Below are 18176 nucleotides of genomic sequence, written 5' to 3'. Positions count from 1 at the left end.
CCCCGCCTCCCCGCCTCTCTCCGGTCTCCTCGCCTTCTCGCCCGCCTCGCCACCTTCTCGCCGGTCTCCCCGCCTCTCTCTGGCCTCTCGCCCGCCTCCCCGCCTCTCGCCCGCCTTCTCACCCGCCTTCCCACCAGCCTCCCGCCTCCCGGCCAGTCTCCCGCCTCTCGCCCGCCTCCGCCCAACGCCGAGCTCGAGCCGCGAACGCGGTCGGACTCGGCTTCCTCTCCCGCCCTCCTTCCCACAGCACCGAGCGCGAGCCGCCAACGCGGTCGCGCTCGGCGTTGCCTCCCAACCTCTGGCCCCTTCGCCCGACGCCGAACGCGAGCCGCCAACGCGGTCGCGTTCGGCGTCGCCTCCCACCCTCTCGCCCTCCATCGCCCAACGCCGAACGCGAGCCGCCAACGCGGTCGCGTTCGGCGTCGCCTCCCACCCTCGCGCCCCCCTTCGCCCGACGCTGAGCGCGAGCCGCCAACGCGGTCGCGTTCGGCGTCGCCTTCCAACCTCAAGTCGGATAGGGCGGCTGCGGTCGGACGCGCCGCGGCCACCTCCGTTTACTTTCCCGGTGGAGACCTCGCCGGGGACCGTGCATCGCCCTATCTCCAGGCCCCTTCCAACCAGGGTCGCGCGGTGTCCCCAAAGTCGGAGGGATCGTCGTCGCAAACGCAGACGCCTACGCGCTCGCTTTGGATCGGTCATCTGGATAGCTCTGTGACCAGCGAGCAGCTTATCCATGCTCGCCCCTTACGGAGCTATCGAGAGCTTGCGGCTTCTCCCCGAAAAGGTTCGTGGTCTCGAGTAGTATATTTGTCCGCATAGCTGAGCGATGGTCCTCTTAGGAATGCGGTTTTGTGAACTTCGTCGACATGGCGGACGCCATCCGGGCGAAGGACGAGGTCCTCAACCGCCTTGGTGGCAGCATCGGCACGCCCAACGGCCAGATGGTACGCATTGGGTTCGGGAAGGCCGACAGCGCGCCGCTTGCTCCCGGCAGGTCGCGCTCCGCGTCGCCTCCTACCCTCGCGGCCCCCCCTCGTCCAGCTCCGAGTGCGAGCCGCCAACGCGGTTGCACTCGGGTTCGCCTCCCGCACTCGCGCCCCCGTGCGACCAGCCCCGAGTACGAGCCACCAACGCGGTCTCGCTCGGCGTCGCTTCTCCTCCCCGCCCCCGCGCTTCGGCTTTGGCTCCTCCCTGCGCCCAACGCTGAGCACTAGCCGACTCGATGGGCCCGGCTCGGTCCCCCAGTAGCGAAATCGACAGTTTTGCCGTATCTGCGGCTTGTCCGTATTGATTACGTAATTACTTCGTAGTACTTGATACACTTTTGTAACTTGAATAGAATATGATGGAAGACAATACTTTTCTGATTATGAGTGATATATAATAAATAAATAAAAATCAATTTTGTTTGGGTGGCTACAATATCTATTGAGCATATGATTGCTGTAGAGTTTACATAGGATATATAGTTTCCATAGCACTAGTGTGTGAACTATATAGCACTAAGGTGTGCCCTACATAACTACTGTAGCCATGACAGTACCCTCTATAGCACCTATAGCACTATGATAGCATTGGCTGGCAGATTTCTAGTATGGGTAGCAAAGGACATCGCTATGGACCTATGGAGGCTATATGGCACTATGTAGTGCCATATAGTGATCTAGATTTTTTCAGATGCAAATCACCAGCGGATGAATATGCCTTTGCTATCTCGGCCAACTACTGCAGGTACTCCTACTGCAGCAGTATTGACACCACAGGTAAGCACTTGCAGTGATACATACTATAGTATACTGACAAGCTCCAGAATATTCTTTTTATATTCAATGCTCAGCATGACTGCAGTGGAAATGGCTGCAGAGTGGGAACTACACCTGCTAGGCAAGAAAGAGCTGAAACTTCTCGCTCAGTGGACCAAGTTATCCACACTGGTGATGATCACTATTTTCTGAACCTGCATGCACTGCACAATGCATCGAGGATACGGGAAGTACTGCCAAGACATTTAACGGCCCCGCAATGTGCCTTCCCAGATCGCCAGCAGCACCACCTTGCAGCTTCACACATATTGCAGAGTACAGGGCCAGCCAAGCGTGCAGACGCGCAGTCAAAAGCCAAGGCAACACGTGATAAGAAGAAGAGGGAGAAAGCAGCCAAGGATAGGAAAGGAAAGAGTAAGGCTACCACTCCTGAAAATGGTACTGAGGACGAGTTAGAAGAGGACGAATTGGAAGAGGATGAGATAATGGACATTGACCCATAAATTTATTATATAACTCTCAGATGGATACTGATTTGTGTTCAACTCATGAGGATGTCAACCAGCTCACATGCAATTCCCAGTCAGATCTCCAAAATATTAACATTACTGTACTATTTCCACCTGTTCACAACCACCCAGTCATGTGTATTCAACATTCAGAATGTTGTACATGCATGACCTTTATCAAGCTCAATTTAGCATTTCAGGGATACCATATCCTCACCCCTCATGATACATGCAACTCATTGGTCAAGTGCCACATCAACATGGCTGTGAGCTCATCATGATATCATTTTTGCAATATCAGTATGAGATTAGCCTAAGACTGCGTGTGCAGCAGAGCCAATCTCACAGTTAGACGTTGGATAACATTGGCTTAATAATGAGTTCAGTTGGGGGTGTACTTAGTAAGGTTTGGCTCATGCACGATCCGGGAACATCACGTGAAGGCAGTCACATCACGGTCACAGTCCCGATTTGGTAAAATTGTGGATGGGACGCAAGCTAGCGTCGCATCGAGTCAATCCTACATCGAACTATCATAGCGTCCACCCATCAAGCTCTTGTATGACGGAATCCGGAAGAAAACGATGCGAACGAAGTAATAGTTTGGGCTCAGTTACATTTTCTCGGTGTATTCGCTCTGATTTCGTGCGGATGCGCATTTTTGATGGAGTCAGACGCTTGGACAGTTCATATACTAGGTGCTAGTCATTCATAGAGGCCAGAACAGTGAGCAGCGAGCAGCGACGACGGCGAGACGGTGCCAGCAGACGACGAATAGCCTTTTTTGGAATGTCACACATATCACGTGATGTTCCCGGATCGTGTATGAGCCAAACCTTAGTAGCGGATAATCACACTTTATCACACTTTTGTAATGACTTGGCGGGGTCACAGCCCTGTCACCGTGACGAAGCTCTTGCACAATGCCTCCTTCGGGGGAGCCGGTATGTTCGTTCTGAATGCAGAGCTGCTCGTATACTATTCCATAAGATCACTCAGAGTTTTCACAAGCTGCATAAGTATCTTAAGACCAAGCTTCGCAATCCGCTCTCATTGACCCGCGGTCGACGGAGCGTAGGTGGGACATTTTAAGGAAGTAACAACGATATTTCTCATTGCACGAACTCCATAGGAAGAACACGGACATGAACGTCTCACTGTTATTGGTGTTGAATTACTGTCCTCGCGATAGTACTATGCTGCACTACATATTCTGAGTGCACAATTAGGAGAAAAATGAGCGGCAGCGATTACGGACCCCAGTCCGATCACCTTTGTGTATTAACAGATCAATATTGATATAAAAAAAACCCTGTTGGCGAATTCGTCTTCGTTGCTTTAATCCTGGCCGCCAAGTTCGTCGGCTGAGCATGAAGTCTATATCAGCAAGCGCAACTTGCTTGAATCATAGACGATGAAAAAGCTCACCGGTGAGGTCGTTGTACGTCGGACACAAATCGCTCCACGAGTCGGGGACCGCGACGTTCGCCGAGACGTCACCCGTGTCCTCTACGAGAACGACGGCGAAGCCGGCCTCGAGATGCCAGTCGATGTGGCAGTGGAGGAACCAGGGACCGTAGTTGTCAGTGACGAAACGGATCTATGCACACCGTCACGTCAGAAGACCGAGAATCAAGGACGATCACGGTGAAGCTTACGGTGACGTTGTCGCCAGTCTGGCCGGTGCTGATGACATCACGGCGGGGCGGATTGATCCAGTTGTAGTCAGACTGGCCCGACGCCCGCACGACGTCGAAGGTGTGCTAAGGATGATATAAGCACTGCCGACCTCGGAGAAACGAGGGAGGGAAGGGACTGACTCCGTGCAAGTGGAAGGGGTGCGGGCCGCCCGCAGCAGGGGCGGTCGAACCAGCCGGCAGCGAGATCTGGATCGTGCTGTTCTTCGGGAGAGCGTAGACGCTTCCAGTCGGAAGGAGGTCCGTCGCAGATTGTGCGCCAGAAAGAATTTGTAGCAGCACCGGAACGGTGGGAGAGACGTAGCTGATACCGTTGATGTTGAACTGGAAGTCGCCGTTGAGGTTGAAGTCGAGCGCGAGGTTGATGTTCACGTCTGCGCAGTCGACGCAGCGCTGGTCAGCGGGAATGGGCGCGCCAGGGTTCTCGGCGGGCACGAGGCTCGTCTCGACGAGCGCCGCAGACGGGGTATCCTGAGTCGTGGTGGGTTCAACGGCGTCGGCGCCGACATAGCGCAGGATTGCAGAGTTGATGCCGTTGTCGAAGCCCTGAGCAGCACCGTTGTTCGGGTTGGCGCGGATCCAATAGTTGTCGACGGGCTGGTCAGCGGCCATGACGATCGAGTAGCGCTGACCGGCGAAGATCTGGATCTCATCGACCTCGAGGGGCTCGTGGTTGACACCGTCAACTTCGATGATCTGAGAAAGATATCAGAAGCTATGCCGAACTGATTGTGGTGCTTTACGAACGGTGAACTTGTGACCATCAATCTGGAAGGTGAAGTTGGGGTCACAGCTAATAGAAACCAGGCGGAACCTGTAACGCTTCCCAGAAGTGACGCTGATAACTGCCAAGTCGGATGAGGGCCCTCCCGCATAACGACCCCTGCAGGAGTGTCAGACCAGTCCCTAATTCTGAGTTTCTCTCACTCACAGCCCGTTGATCAACGTAGAGTCAGCGACACCGACTGCGATGGTGGGAGCCACAGCATGGTACCAATCCGCGAGTGTAATAACGGTGGTTTCATCATCAACATCGTAGAGATCGGCGTTGGGGTCATTCGGGTCATACACTGTCCAAAAGCAGCGTCAGTACGGGTCTATCGGTAAGATTATCATGCAGTTTCGCTCACCGACGAGCGCACCACGAAGACCATCGCAGTACTGGGTTTGCAAGTGAGAGTGGTACCAGAACGTGCCAGCCTGATCAAGAACGGTGAAGTCGTACAAAAACGAGTTGCCACTCGCTATCGGGCACTGGTTGACGAACGCCGGACCATCAGCCCAGTTGGTGCCTTTCTGGAAGAGACCGTGCCAATGCTGCAAAACAATTAGACAGCGGCAACGATATAATGCGACAGCGCTTACGATAGTGGTCGTCTTCAACATGGTAGTATCCGTAAGCTGGTTATTGATATTCAGCTGGAAGTTATCGCCCTGGAAGGATCATTGTCAGTGTTGATACCGATAGAGAGTGGGATTCACCAACCTTGTTACCGGTGATGAGAGGACCAGGGAATGTTCCACCAGCGAGAACGGTTCTGCGTGGTCGTGAGTCATGCGAACCTGCAGTAGTGAACACCTTACGAGCGATTGAAGCCATCGGGCGAAAGTTCGACATTGACAATATCAATGGTGGCCGTAGGCCCTATTGCGGCGAGACCACCAAGAGCCAAGGATAATATCACGAATGTAGCGACAGACTGGAATCGAGCCATAGCAGAATATGTGGACGTTCCGTAATAGCAGAAAATAGAAGTCAGACCGCCGGGGAAGAAATCCCAGGACTGATGCCGCTGGGAGGGTGGAGATTTTGCCATCATCCTGCACTCCTTATATGCCTACCTCCCTGTGCTGAAATTCAAGCAGGAGAAGCCACGGGCTGCAGTCAGGCACGTCCGAACGTGTCACCGCCACGGCGGGCCCGCCTACCTCTCACCCCCGCCCGCCGACGTTGATCGCAGAATTCGTACGTGAGAGTAACTCTTGCGCGCGATGCTACGTTCCGCTTGGCAATGTTGGCGTAGCCGACTTGCCTTTGGCCTCGTCGGGCAGCTGAGAGCTCAGAAATGGCAAAGAGCGCCATTCGCGGCCCGGCGTCAGGAAAGCGAAGATGGAGACTTGGCTCTGAGAAAACCGTGTTGCGCGATCACCAAGTTACAGAACCTTCGGACGCAGCAACCCGATGAGAAGATGGTCACCCCCGCAGATCATGCAAGCCTGACGCGCATCAGGAGCCAAAGGGCCGGAAAGACCAAAGGCGGGAGCGTCCCCTGTTCGTGGTTGCGGTGTTGGTATCGAGCAGAAGGCGCTCATATTTGATGGACGTTTGAATGCGAGTCCAGACGAGGTAGTATCTCACCCTGACGGATGTCCAAAAAAGCTGGCGAAATAAGCTATTTCTCAAATACGTCGATATGAGTACTCGCCAGGACGGAGTTCACGAACGCTCTCGGGCGCAAAGACATGGTAGCGGGCCTTGAGAGGCCCTGGCCTCTCAGATATCCTATCGCTCGGGCCAAAGTTGTTCATTTGTGAGCGTCCCACACGAACACCGACGCGACAGTGTCTTGTGTTCGAGGAAGCGACGGGGGAGCTGCGCCGACTATTCTCAGCGGTGATCGCGTGAAATTCTAGTCGACCAGCGCTTCGCCCCGTCCGCCAGCTAAAGATCTACATGCTAAACATAGCCCCTGCATCTTCATGTCTGCACGAGCTGGTGCAACGAGCAAGAGGTAGAACTGAATTGACTACAGTCGATTGGCGCAGTGGCCGCGCAAAGCAAGACAGCATGCGTGGGAGAAATGCACATTCAAAGCGGCTCCCTCCCCTTCTTCCGATAACATCCGTTGCTCATTGGTTGCTCATCTCTTCCGTACTCGCGAATGTCGCATCATGATGTGCTTGACCGAACGGAATCTACCACTTACTACGTCTAGCCTTTCTGGGATTGGAGCTTGATGCCAGGCCTATCCCGCTGCACAGCGCTCGATGCACTCGACAGTATAATTGACAAGCTGTACCAACTAAAGGCCACGGAAACGTCGTGCAACTACATATTCATTGCCACCCTCACCACCGAGCCGGAGAAACTCAAATACTCGGGTATGCTTCTCCGGTAACCAAGTTCGATCTACTGATGGCCCCGCAATCGCGGTTTCGGAGATTTCATGACGACGTCCGGCTTTGTCCAGGTTGGTAACCGGATCTCCGGAGCGTCGGTGAGCATCATCCATGTGTAATACTTCTGTACCATGCTGAGAGTCTGAAGGCAGCGCTTCGCGGGCTTGCGTGGTGCACGCCCACAAGGCAAGCGCCCGATGTACCAATGACGAAAGCAAGCAGACTTTGGATGGCTACATGCGCCGTGTTATGAGCCATCTCAAGGCCGCAAGAGTGAGACTGACCAAGACCCCATGCCGACTGGTAGAAGTACGTACAGCAGTCCTCGTAAGGTTGAAACTAATGTTAAACGACAGCTGCACCGTGCGCTACCCCTACCACTGGTAGAGCGGTGTCCTCTTTCATATCAGACTTGCGGATCCGGATAAAGATTTTATCCCGTTCCGACGATCGGTCGATCCTCGCGCTTCCCTGCTGCTTGGCTTCCGATTCCGCACCATACAACGTGCGTCTACCGTTGGTCTTCCCTTTATAGGGCATGCGTACCCACACGCCATTGCATCTGGTCTGCAGAAGTCCAGCTTTGGCCCTTGCGCAACTGAGCGCGAATGAGCGGTGGCCGCAGAGCGCCTTGTGATCGTGCACATGTCCGCGATGATGCAAATCCTTGCGTATTTGGCACCTTTTAGATGGTGATGCCGAATCATATAAATCCAGCATGAATCGTCCTGCCTTTCTGTGCGCACCGTCAATCCGCCATCGTTTGGAAACGTCTTGCTCAACAATCCCAACTCGATATGAAGCTTTCCTTGATCTATGTGGCCGCGCTGTTCTCTGCGGTTTACGCCATGCCCGTACGTCTCCTTCGCACTCCTCCCCGTGTCATATCCTTTGACATTGGCCCGTAGAACCCTTCTCCGACCGTCGAGGCGACCGGGACGATCACTGACACCGCCATCCCCGCCACCTTCACCGCTACCAAGAAGTACTTCACGCTCACGGACCACGCGCCATGGATGATTGAGCAGACTACGGTCATCACCTGGACCGTGACCGCGTTGCCGAGCTCAACCGGTGCTGCCTAATCCTGGATGAGCTTGGGACCTCATCTTGACGGTAAGTGTCTGGTTTACCCGTTGGTCCTCTGGCTCATAGAACCTTCTATAGTGTCAACCGCCTCGTTTGAGTGGAGTGGTGTTATTACGCATGAATGTTGACTCAGTGCTTGGCGTTAGCAATCAATCCGGAAAACTTTATCATAACCACAGGGCTGCGATTGACCTTCATACAACGGACAGATCTTCCTCTCTCTTTCGCCATAATAAGGGTAGGGTTAGGGTTACCGGTCCGTCGGTCACGAGAGCCTCTGAGTCTGACGGCGTCCTTGACCTCTTGGCGTCGTCAATATAACGCTTTCATACTCCTCGGCCTAGTTCTCGGCGAAGGACCCCATGAGCTGAGACGAACACGCTTGGACTTTCCCCTCACCATTTGTCTGGGAATGTCCCGCGAAACCGAGCGACTACATCTCACACTGGCGGTCGCAGTTCGCTCAACTCCGGATCCAGCACTCTTTCATCGTTCGACCTTGGCAGTCGTCAAGAGCTTCGCGAGGCTGAAACCGTTCTCCTTCACACACTGACTTTTGACGCGCCTCCAGCATCCTTCAAACGAGTAGAGTAATTATGTCGAATTTCCTCTTGCCGTTCCACAAGAAGATCCTCGAGGAGGTCCACTCGCCGGAGACGAGCGACCTTTTACTTCTGGCGCGCGGTCTGGGACTGAGGAAGCTAGTGTGCTATCTCCTGAAGATATACGACTCACCCCAGAGTCTCGTCTTATTGGTCAACGCTACCGACGAAGAGGTTGGCGGTATTGGGGAGGAGTTGGGTGTGATGGGATGTCGAAGACCGGGTCTGCGAGCTGTCGGTTATGAGATGGGGAAGAAGGAGAGGTGCGAGTCCTGTTACTTACCACGAGACCGGAAGGGATAACTTGAGGTCCTCAGACAAGACCTCTACAAAAGAGGCGGGCTTATCTGCGTGACTTCGCGTATTCTCGTCGTGGATATGCTTCAAGGAGACATACCCACCGAACTGATCACCGGAATACTCGTTCTACATGCAGAAAGGTGCGTGCACGCTCTCTTCGCACTGTATCTGCTACTGACGGTTTATTCAGGGTTACCGCCCTTTCACTCGAAGCATTCATCGTCCGCCTCTATCGTGAACGGAACACTACCGGCTTCCTCAAAGCATTCACTGATCAACCGGAACATATCACCTCCGGATTGTCCCCACTGAAGAACATTATGAAGGAGCTGCAGCTTCGCCGGGTACATATTTACCCCAGGCAAGTATGCATTCCTTCTTGATTATGGCACACGCTCTGTCCTGTACATCTCACTTTCTCGATTGCCGTTTCCTGTGCCATCTCTGTCTCCTGTGTCACTTGCTATCCTGAGGCCCAGACGCTGAAATTTGGTTCTTATCCAGGTTTCATCAAGAAGTGCAACATTCGCTCGCCCGGCGTCGCGCCGACGTCATCGAGCTCTACCAACCCCTCACCGAAGCTATGAGCGACATTCACCAAGCCATCGTTCAGTGCATGACGACCACGTTGTCTGAGCTCAAACGCGCTAACACGACTGTCAGTCCAATCTTACTCCTCTTATGTCCGCTTCCACTATTGACACTCGGGGCTATATCGCAGCTGGACCTCGACGACTTCAACATCGAAAACGCCTATTTCCGCTCGTTCGACCTTATCGTTCGCCGCCAGCTAGACCCTGTATGGCACAAAGTCGGGCCACGAACGAAGCAGCTCGTGAACGACCTAGCCACTCTCCGCCGGTTGCTATCGTGCGTTTGCCACCGTCCCCCCCGACCAGATTCGCTCATACTTCTTGTCTATTCAACACGCTAGCTACCTTCTCACGTACGACCCGCTCGCGTTCCACGCCTACCTTGAGACCCTCATAGCGGCCAACTCCGTTTCAGCGTCTGGTGGACCGAAAGTGAACCATAGCCCATGGATGCTGACCGATGCCGCCAACATCATTTTTCGCGAGGCCAAGCGACGATGCTACACCGTCAGTGCGCCAATCGGTAAAGGTCATTCTTTGGTTCTCCGTGACCGTGTTTTCTCGCGTTGATCCTGTCGTCTCAGGCAAGGGTAAGCCCGTAGTGATCGACCTAGCGGATGACGAAGATGCTTGGGACGCCCTTGATGAAATACAGGGTACCGTGGGCACTAAGCTCCCCACAGCAGATCATGGAAAAGGGAAAGAAAAGGAAGGAGAGCGACCGGCGTGGTTGCCAGAGGGTATGGATCCAGTGCTGGAGGAATTGCCGAAGTGGGCTCTTCTGGCGGAGGTGCTGAAGGAGGTGGAGGAGGAGGTAATGAGGGGCGAGCTCAAGAACCCGCAATTGGTGTCATGTAGGTCCTTCGTATCTCTGTTAGTACTTGAGGATATTGACTCTTCGGTTGCTCTTCAGTGGCACCCGGGAACAACACGGTGCTTATCATGACATCGTCGTCACAGACTTCCACGCTGCTCACCGAGTTCCTCTCTTCAATGGACATCGACGCACCAGCTGGTCGACAAGGGAGGCGAATGATGGAACGCAAGCTCAAGGCGTATCTCTGGTGGAAAGGCCGCCTTGCGGAAGAGAAATCCGCCTCGGCCAAAGGCGGTCCCTCGTCGAGACCTAGCACAAACAATCGTCAAGGCAGCAATACGGTTCCCGGAACAGGAGGTACGGATGGTCTCAGCGAAGCGCTGCGGAAGAAGGACAGGGAACGAGAAGAGAAGAGGGCAAGTCGACGAAGGGTTAGAGGCGGTGCGCCGGTGAATCCTATCAAGCGCGATGAGGGTGCCAGGGATAACGCCGCCGGAGGAAGTGGGTTGGGACAGGTTGACGTCAAGAATGAGCTCGGGGTAGGCTTAGGAGAGGGCCAGATTGTCAAGGAGGCGGAGGATATCGCGGAGTTGTGAGTGTGATTCGTCCTTCTGCCCCGTATGCGATTCCTGATCTGTTTCTTTGTTCTTGGATCAGCCTTATGACTCAGGGACTCCGCGATTTGAGCACCTCCGATGGGCAATCGACCGAAATGGACGGCCAGATCGCCCTGGCAATGGACGACGACTTTCAACTCGTGCTGGAAGAAGACGGTTTCGACGAAAACTACGGACTGCTTCCTCCCTCGCAGACTGTAATCGTCCGAGCCTACTCGGACGACGGGGATGATATGATGCTTGCAGAAATCCAGCCGCGCTTCATCGTGATGTTTGAGCCGAATCAAGACTTCGTCCGGCGGGTTGAGGTATGTGATCTCGTCTTGCTTCCGGTTATAATTCGCCATGTAAGTTTGTTCTCAGGTGTATCGCAGTTCACATCCCGGGCTGGCTGTGCGGGTATACTTCATGGTGTATCAGTTGAGCTGCGAGGAGCACAGGTTTCTCGCTGCGCAGCGGAGGGAGAAGGAAGCATTCGAGTCTCTAATCAAGGAGCGCGGTGTATGTCTGTTTTCTTAGAACATCCTCCAAGGTGCTGACATCTGCGCTACGCATAGTCAATGCTCCTGCCTATCTTCGAAGAGCGCCGCGCTGCCACAGGCACTACTGAAGGTCTCATCAAGACCATCAGCACGCGAGCAGCCGGCGGTCAGCAACGCCAGGTAAACTCCGAGCCCTCTCGAGTGATCGTTGACATGCGGGAGTTCCGGTCGACATTGCCGTCGTTGTTGCATGCGGCGAACATCCTGGTTGTGCCGGCGACGCTGACCGTGGGTGATTACATCCTGACGCCGGACATGTGTGTCGAGCGGAAGAGCTTGCCTGATTTGGTGCAGAGTTTCACCAGCGGACGATTGTGGGTAGTCTGCGTGTGCTCTGCAACCTGTCTGATGCGAGTCGGCCCAACAGATACACACAGTGCGAGTTGATGTCGGTGCACTACAAGCAGCCGATATTGCTTATTGAGTTTGAGGAACATAAGTCGTTCTCTCTCGAGGTACACGTTCTATAATCCGAGTAGTACCCATCGCTAATCAAAGCTTAACTAGACGGTCACCGAGATGAAGTCGTACGCAAAGCCCACTGGCAAGTACCCACCTAAGCGCAAACCCGGCCCGGGCCCCGACCAAGACCAACCTGGCGTCACGAGCATCCAAGCGAAACTCGTTCTGCTCGCACTCAGCTTCCCGCGGGTGCGCATCATCTGGTCCTCATCGCCTTACGCCACAGCGGACATTTTCAAGGATCTCAAACTCAACAGCGCTGAGCCCGATCCCGTGAAGGCGATCACCGTCGGCGCAGAGGAGGACCCGGACGCTGGGGCGGGCGTCAACCAGGCCGCAGAGGAGCTGCTCCGCTGCCTACCGGGGATCACCGCAAAGAACGTCAAGTACGTGATGAGCAAGGTCGCGAGCGTGAGGCAGCTCTGTGAACTGCCTTTAGCGAAGGTGCAAGAGATCTTGGGTGTAGAGCCAGGGAAGGCGTGTTGGGAGTTTATACATCGTGGAGAGGACAAGCGGACATGAACTATGCAGATCGTTGTGGGACTAAAACAACTCGGATTGCTATGCAGATATTCACGATCTAGGTGTAAGTCTCAGAACTGAGCACACTATATTCATCGACGGTTGTCTTGCATGGGAATGAGATCGCCAATGGTGAAGATGGGACATGCTCATCAACGGCTTACGATTGGTGCTTATTCTTTCCGCCTATCCTTCCGAGGCTTTCCACGCTAATGCTACTATTCCTACGTAGGATGCTACATATGTAGTGACAAATCGCGAACTGCTTCGTGTGTCCTGGCCCACTTGCCCATTATGGTAATGCCTATTGAACAGACCATATGTGGCCAACCACCTTTCCATGTTCGGCGCATTTCATATGCGCCTCCTTGATTCTGAAGGGTATGTTTACATGGTTCCACCATAGGTCCTATTGCTTAACGCATCCATTCTACGATCAGATGTCGCTGCCTACAGTGAATACCAAAGGGCACGAATGTGCCATTCTTACAGCTTGAAGAAAGGACGCCGCGCCAGAAGGACACGAAGCGTCGTCAAGCCGGTGATTACGTCGCCTATGGAGCTCACACGGAGCCCTGTCAGCAATTCATCATGATGGGTCATTGGGTCAGCATCATGATCGCGTGGACGCTGGCAATCATCTGAGCATAGGTTATGATAATAACTACTCAATCTCGGCCTTCGGGGCCCAACGTCCTCAATCTATGGCAATCCTCGAGATCCTATACGTCGTTGGCTGGATTGCAGTGCTCTGGGGCGCATCGAGGGTTTATGATCGGACGGTGCGGAAGGTCGTCCAGCATAACCTACCGGGCCCGCCACGCGAATCTTGGCTCAAGGGTTAGAGATCGACGGCAGCTCTTGAGCCATGCTTCGAAGTATTGATCTTGTCCTAGGCAATTTTGGTCAGCTCTTCAATTCGAGGGGATGGGACTTCCATTACAGTTTGAACGAGAAGTACGGAAGCGCCGTGAAGGTCCACGGTCTCTTTGGTGTATGTCTACTGTTCTTCACGCCATCACCCTTGCGTCTAATGAATATGCTTAGGATGAACAAATCTACGTTATGGATCCGCTCGCTCTTCATCATATCGTTGTGAAGGACCAGGAGGTGTTTCAGGAGACAGCTACGTTTACCAACTTCGTCGTTATTCCTTCTATCGATACAGAATGTTCACCCGTTTTTAGGGGGTTGAAGATCATCTTTGGCGAGGGATTACTGGCAACAGTAGGCGAGCAACATCGCAAACAGGTATGTTCCGGGAATTGTATCGTATCCTTATGTATACTGATATGACAGTCATGACGTATAGAGGAAGATCTTGAACCCGGTGTTCTCCCAATCACATATGCGGAACATCGGCCCAATCTTCCAGGATGTTGCCTTCCAGGTGGGCAAGCTTGATCGATACATCGTAATCCTCACTCGTTGACGCTGCCGCCTAAGCTGCGCGATATGATCAAGCTCCACCTGTCTAACGGATCCAGGCAGATCGACATGCTCGATCCGATATCACGTGCAGCTCTGGAAATAGTTGGAGAAGGCACGTATCCATTCGATGTATGTCTTCCCTGCTCTGATTGATAGTTGGCATCATGTAGCCGGATTCGGATACTCGTTCGACGCGTTGAAACCGAACGTTCGGAGTCGCTACGCCGAAAACGCAAAGCGACTGATTCCCACCGTCTTCAAGCTCCAGATCGTCCGCCAGTTCCTTCCACTTCTGACGAAGCTCGGGCCGGCGTGGTTCCGCCGATTCCTGATCGATATCTCACCCGTACCGCCCTTGAAAGAAGCAAAACGCATCGCGGATACCTTGAACGAGGAGGCCATGAAAGTGTATGCGCAGAAGAGGAAGGCGCTCGAAATAGGGGACCAAGCAGTGATCGAAGAGATTGGCGGCGGTACCGACATATTCGGCGCTCTCAGTGAGTTCATTTTTTACCAAAAATATGTAAAGTGGCTCACAAAGTCTTTTACTCAGTGCGAGCGAACATGTCTGCTTCCGAAAAGGAGCGTCTCACTGAGTCCGAGCTGTTTGGGCAAATAAAGTACGCAATTGCCTGTAGATCTGCTCGTGCACATTTCTGACTGTACGATTAGCACCTTAATCTTCGCTGCCACGGACACCACCACAGGCGCGATATCTCGCACCCTCTTCTTGCTTGCCTCCCATCCAGAGGTCCAAGAACGCCTGAGGCAGGAGATCGTCGAGGCGCGCGAGAACCGGGACCTGTCGTACGATACGCTTTCCTCACTGCCGTATCTTGATGCAGTTTGTCGAGAGACCTTGAGGCTGTAAGCTGGAGATTCCTACTCTGATACCACAACGCCTATGATCCAACATTGTAGTTTCCCGCCACTTCCGTTCGTGTTTCGGACGTAAGTCTCCCTCACCTCCCTTTCTGTGTATATTTACGTGTTTCCGCAGTGCCATCAGCGACGGCGTCGTGCCGCTCATGTTCCCGATCCGAGGTACCGACGGTGAAGAAATCCGCGAGGTTCACGTCCGAGACAATCAGAACGTTATTATCGGAATTGGTGCTATCAATCGTAGCAAAGCGCTTTGGGGACCGGATGCCGACGAATGGCGCCCTGAGCGATGGCTTAACCCCCTCCCAGACGCATTGGTTCATGCCAAGATTCCGGCCGTCTACTCGCATTTGTATGTACAACATTTTGCCTCGAACAGTAACATGCTCATGATACGTTTAGGATGACCTTCTTGGGCGGTGGCCGATCTTGCATGCACGTCTCTCTATCCTTTCGCCTGACATGATCCTCGTTCACTGACAGCTACCTTACAGCGGATTCAAGCTCGCGCAATTCGAAATGAGTGCGGTTTTTAATCAGTTTATGATATTACACGCTGATCCGATTTGCGCAGAGATTGTTCTGTCTGTTTTATTGGAGGCTTTCTCGTTTCAGCTCCCCGATGACGCTAAAATCTTCTTCCCGGTGTCAACCATCGTTGCTCCAACGACAGAAGGGCACGAGAAAGAGATACCTCACATGCCAATGAAGGTTACGGATCTGCACCACTGACCATCGCACCGCATCACTATATCGAGGAGCTACCATGGGAGGCCGTTGCGTATACCCCCGTGTCGGACCATGTAGCTAATTGCGGCGCATGGGGACAGAAAACAATGAGACATACAAACTCGGACATTCGGCAATGAGGCTGTATGATACAGTCGATGAGAAACTCTGCGCAACATGGTGTCCTCCGCCCCAACTTGAGACAGGAGTATAAGTCTCTGAACTTAAGAGGAGACTGTAACCAGGAATCAGCATAAGCGCTGGATACCAAGTTTATCTAGAAGTACTCACGGCACTGCGAGTAGTAGTCGTTGACAACGTTGCAGACAAATGGCGCAACGCAGCCAGTGGGGCCGGAATAGCCCTGACCGCCGCACTGGCCATACTCCGCGACGGTGCCGGCGGACGCAGTGGAAGCGGGCGCAGAGGATGTCGACGCGGGCTTGACGGTCGATGTCGCGGCAGTCGAGGAAGGCGCCGGTGCAGCAGAGGACGCGGCACCCGAGCTCCCGTACAGCGGCGGGCCAGGGATCGGGTAAGTGGTTTCGGTCTCGGCCGCGCTGCTGTAGATGTCGATGGAGAGGCCGGGGTCGGAGTTGGAGTAAGCACCGGGAAAAGAGACGAGTTCGGCGGAGGTCGGGGCGAGGTTGCCGCCGCCGGTGATTGTGATCTGCGCGCACTCCGGGTAGAATTGGGCGGGGAGCGAGTGCAGGGCGATAGTCTCGAAGCGAATGAGGTAGCTGCCACTCGGGACAGTCGAGGGGATGGTCGTGGTCCAGGATGAGTTTTGGTCGATCATCTTGCCCGAGCCCCAGTAGCCGTCGAATACTGTGCCGCTCAGGAGACCGGCCTGATCGATCTTGAACCACTTGAGGCTGTTGGCATTTACGCCTGTACAGCTGCTTCCAGGGCATTGCGCAAGGTAAGTGAGCTTTGAGCAGATGTCAACGGTACAGAAGCGAATGAGGTCAAGGATGTACGTACCATAGGGCCGTAAGCGTGCGCCCAGGGTTGGTTCCAGTACGCAGTGATCTCAGAGCCAGCCGCAACGGTCGCAGTCAGCTGCAGGGCGCCAGACGTGCCATCGTCGTTGCAAGCGAGTGTAGGGTCAGTCGCGTCGGTGATGGGGTTGCTGAGTATGCACGAGATCAGGTCTCTCATAAGAGAGATTATCAGCCAGACACTCACTAGGTGCTCCAAGGGCGCTGGATGGTGGTCTGGCCAGTGGGCGAGTTGTAGGGTTGCCATCCCGAATACCAGTTGCCGGCGTTGGCGTACGAGAGGACACCTCCGTGAGCGAGGGCCTTCGGCAGAGCGAGAGCAGCGACGAGAGCGACGATGGCGAACATCCTTTGGCTAGGGATCTCGAGTTATCGTCCGATGGGCGACGCAGAACGGTATCGGAGCATCCAGCTGCTCTTATACCGCCACACGTAGATGAAAATAACACCCGGAGGAGGTGTCCGCGTGCTGTCATTCGTCTGGCTGGTTGTCGTGAGCAACCAGTCAACGTGACCCAATGCGGATGCACGAGGATTGAACTCGGAGATTCGTCCTCGGGTTGCGACACGCCGTCGACGGATGGATTCTCCGGCGTCACCTGGCTTGGACGTCAGTGCTGCCCTCTGTTCATGGCTCTCAATCACTCCTATGCATCGAGTAGCAAGGGCGCAACACGTTGTCAGAAACAATTCTGGATGACCCAGTCACCACGTAGATGGAGCCCCGACCAGGGGCAACAGTTTCCGGGTAATCCTCGCCACATTATCGAGGCTGGAATAACTCGAGAAGGTGTCCGCCTTCGCGGGCGGTGTCGTCGAGGAAATCGTTGTTAGTTACTGAATTACGCTGAGGATGTTTCCGCTAAGCTTCGTGATAGCCATTCAAGCCGCGTATGGACGCGGGGCAACCCCAGGTCAGAAGGAGGAGAATGCTCGGGAGCATTGCGGATACGACTGTTCGGCGTTGCTAATCAGAGAACAAACACGAATTCAGTCACGGATATATAAGAAGAACCTGCGGAAGGTCTGACGTGGGCGTACTTAGATCATACTCAACGTTCGAATTTGATGAGGGCCATCGTGCGCTCGAATTAATCTGGCCGCAGCAGCGTGACAAAGTGAGTGTGAGAATGCTTAGATTATGTATTGAGATCAGTTGTAAATCTGATCAAGGAGCTCGCCGGGGTGCCGAAGGTTACATTGCTGTTGATACTGGTCAGTTACGTAATCGTTATCTCTACTGCGGATTTTCTTCTCTGCGTAATGTCACTTTCCGTCTTTGGACTTGGGATGTGGAGCTTTGGGCGCTTGCTTACTTGGTTGGAACTCCGAGCCACGCGTGATCTGTGCCTTGTGATCCGATGTAATCTCCGCTCGAATGTAACCAATCAGGTTGGACGGGGGAGTCGGAATGAGGCGCTTGCCGCCCCCTTACTCACGTCCCTTGTTGATAAACTATGCGACTTCGTCATTTGAACGACGAGCAAAGAAACGCGAAGG

At 54.0% G+C, this 18176-nt stretch overlaps 6 protein-coding genes across 6 annotated transcripts in view; 4 read left to right on the top strand and 2 right to left on the bottom strand.

Annotated features, from left to right (window-relative positions):
* PUNSTDRAFT_36762 (uncharacterized protein) overlaps positions 1-2053 on the top strand; it is a gene marked incomplete at both ends in the record, with an annotated part of 6551 nt that extends 4498 nt beyond the window's left edge. The window contains 2 exons of the mRNA XM_007387091.1: positions 1668-1763; positions 1838-2053. Of these exons, the coding sequence (XP_007387153.1) occupies positions 1668-1763; positions 1838-2053 (312 nt within the window). The remainder of the gene's footprint in view (positions 1-1667; positions 1764-1837) is intronic.
* Positions 2054-3610: 1557 nt separating this feature from the next.
* Pslcc1 (laccase) lies at positions 3611-5684 on the bottom strand (the record flags this gene model as incomplete). Its single annotated transcript, XM_007387090.1, has 10 exons — positions 3611-3636; positions 3701-3872; positions 3931-4035; positions 4093-4665; positions 4717-4852; positions 4901-5039; positions 5100-5286; positions 5335-5403; positions 5456-5507; positions 5554-5684. The coding sequence occupies 10 exons, from the start codon at positions 5682-5684 to the stop codon at positions 3611-3613; spliced, it is 1590 nt and encodes a 529-aa protein (XP_007387152.1).
* Positions 5685-6992: 1308 nt separating this feature from the next.
* Positions 6993-7736, bottom strand: PUNSTDRAFT_115828 (uncharacterized protein; the record flags this gene model as incomplete). The annotated part of the gene is made up of 4 exons (XM_007387089.1): positions 6993-7174; positions 7212-7389; positions 7468-7600; positions 7636-7736. 4 exons carry the CDS (start codon positions 7734-7736, stop codon positions 6993-6995), a joined length of 594 nt encoding a protein of 197 aa, XP_007387151.1.
* Positions 7737-7886: 150 nt separating this feature from the next.
* Positions 7887-8174, top strand: PUNSTDRAFT_137446 (uncharacterized protein; the record flags this gene model as incomplete). Its single annotated transcript, XM_007387088.1, has 2 exons — positions 7887-7943; positions 7998-8174. 2 exons carry the CDS (start codon positions 7887-7889, stop codon positions 8172-8174), a joined length of 234 nt encoding a protein of 77 aa, XP_007387150.1.
* Positions 8175-8522: 348 nt separating this feature from the next.
* On the top strand, positions 8523-12708 carry PUNSTDRAFT_54777 (uncharacterized protein). Its single transcript, XM_007387087.1, has 13 exons — positions 8523-9043; positions 9098-9220; positions 9271-9441; positions 9585-9738; positions 9802-9950; positions 10015-10202; positions 10258-10527; positions 10587-11082; positions 11148-11415; positions 11471-11608; positions 11665-11963; positions 12017-12104; positions 12157-12708. The coding sequence occupies exons 1-13, from the start codon at positions 8775-8777 to the stop codon at positions 12631-12633; spliced, it is 3090 nt and encodes a 1029-aa protein (XP_007387149.1). The 5' UTR covers positions 8523-8774; the 3' UTR covers positions 12634-12708.
* Positions 12709-13337: 629 nt separating this feature from the next.
* On the top strand, positions 13338-17123 carry PUNSTDRAFT_145814 (cytochrome P450; the record flags this gene model as incomplete). The annotated part of the gene is made up of 16 exons (XM_007387086.1): positions 13338-13473; positions 13530-13627; positions 13681-13884; positions 13946-14023; positions 14080-14176; positions 14235-14561; positions 14618-14684; positions 14737-14931; positions 14986-15015; positions 15065-15298; positions 15349-15381; positions 15441-15469; positions 15521-15910; positions 15967-16606; positions 16660-16807; positions 16864-17123. 13 exons carry the CDS (start codon positions 13338-13340, stop codon positions 15676-15678), a joined length of 1686 nt encoding a protein of 561 aa, XP_007387148.1. The 3' UTR covers positions 15679-15910; positions 15967-16606; positions 16660-16807; positions 16864-17123.
* Positions 17124-18176: the final 1053 nt, after the last annotated feature.

The sequence above is a fragment of the Punctularia strigosozonata genome (genome assembly GCF_000264995.1).
Source record: "Punctularia strigosozonata HHB-11173 SS5 unplaced genomic scaffold PUNSTscaffold_13, whole genome shotgun sequence".
NCBI classification, from domain to species: Eukaryota; Fungi; Basidiomycota; class Agaricomycetes; order Corticiales; family Punctulariaceae; genus Punctularia; species Punctularia strigosozonata.
This window is presented reverse-complemented; position numbering and strand designations above follow the sequence as displayed.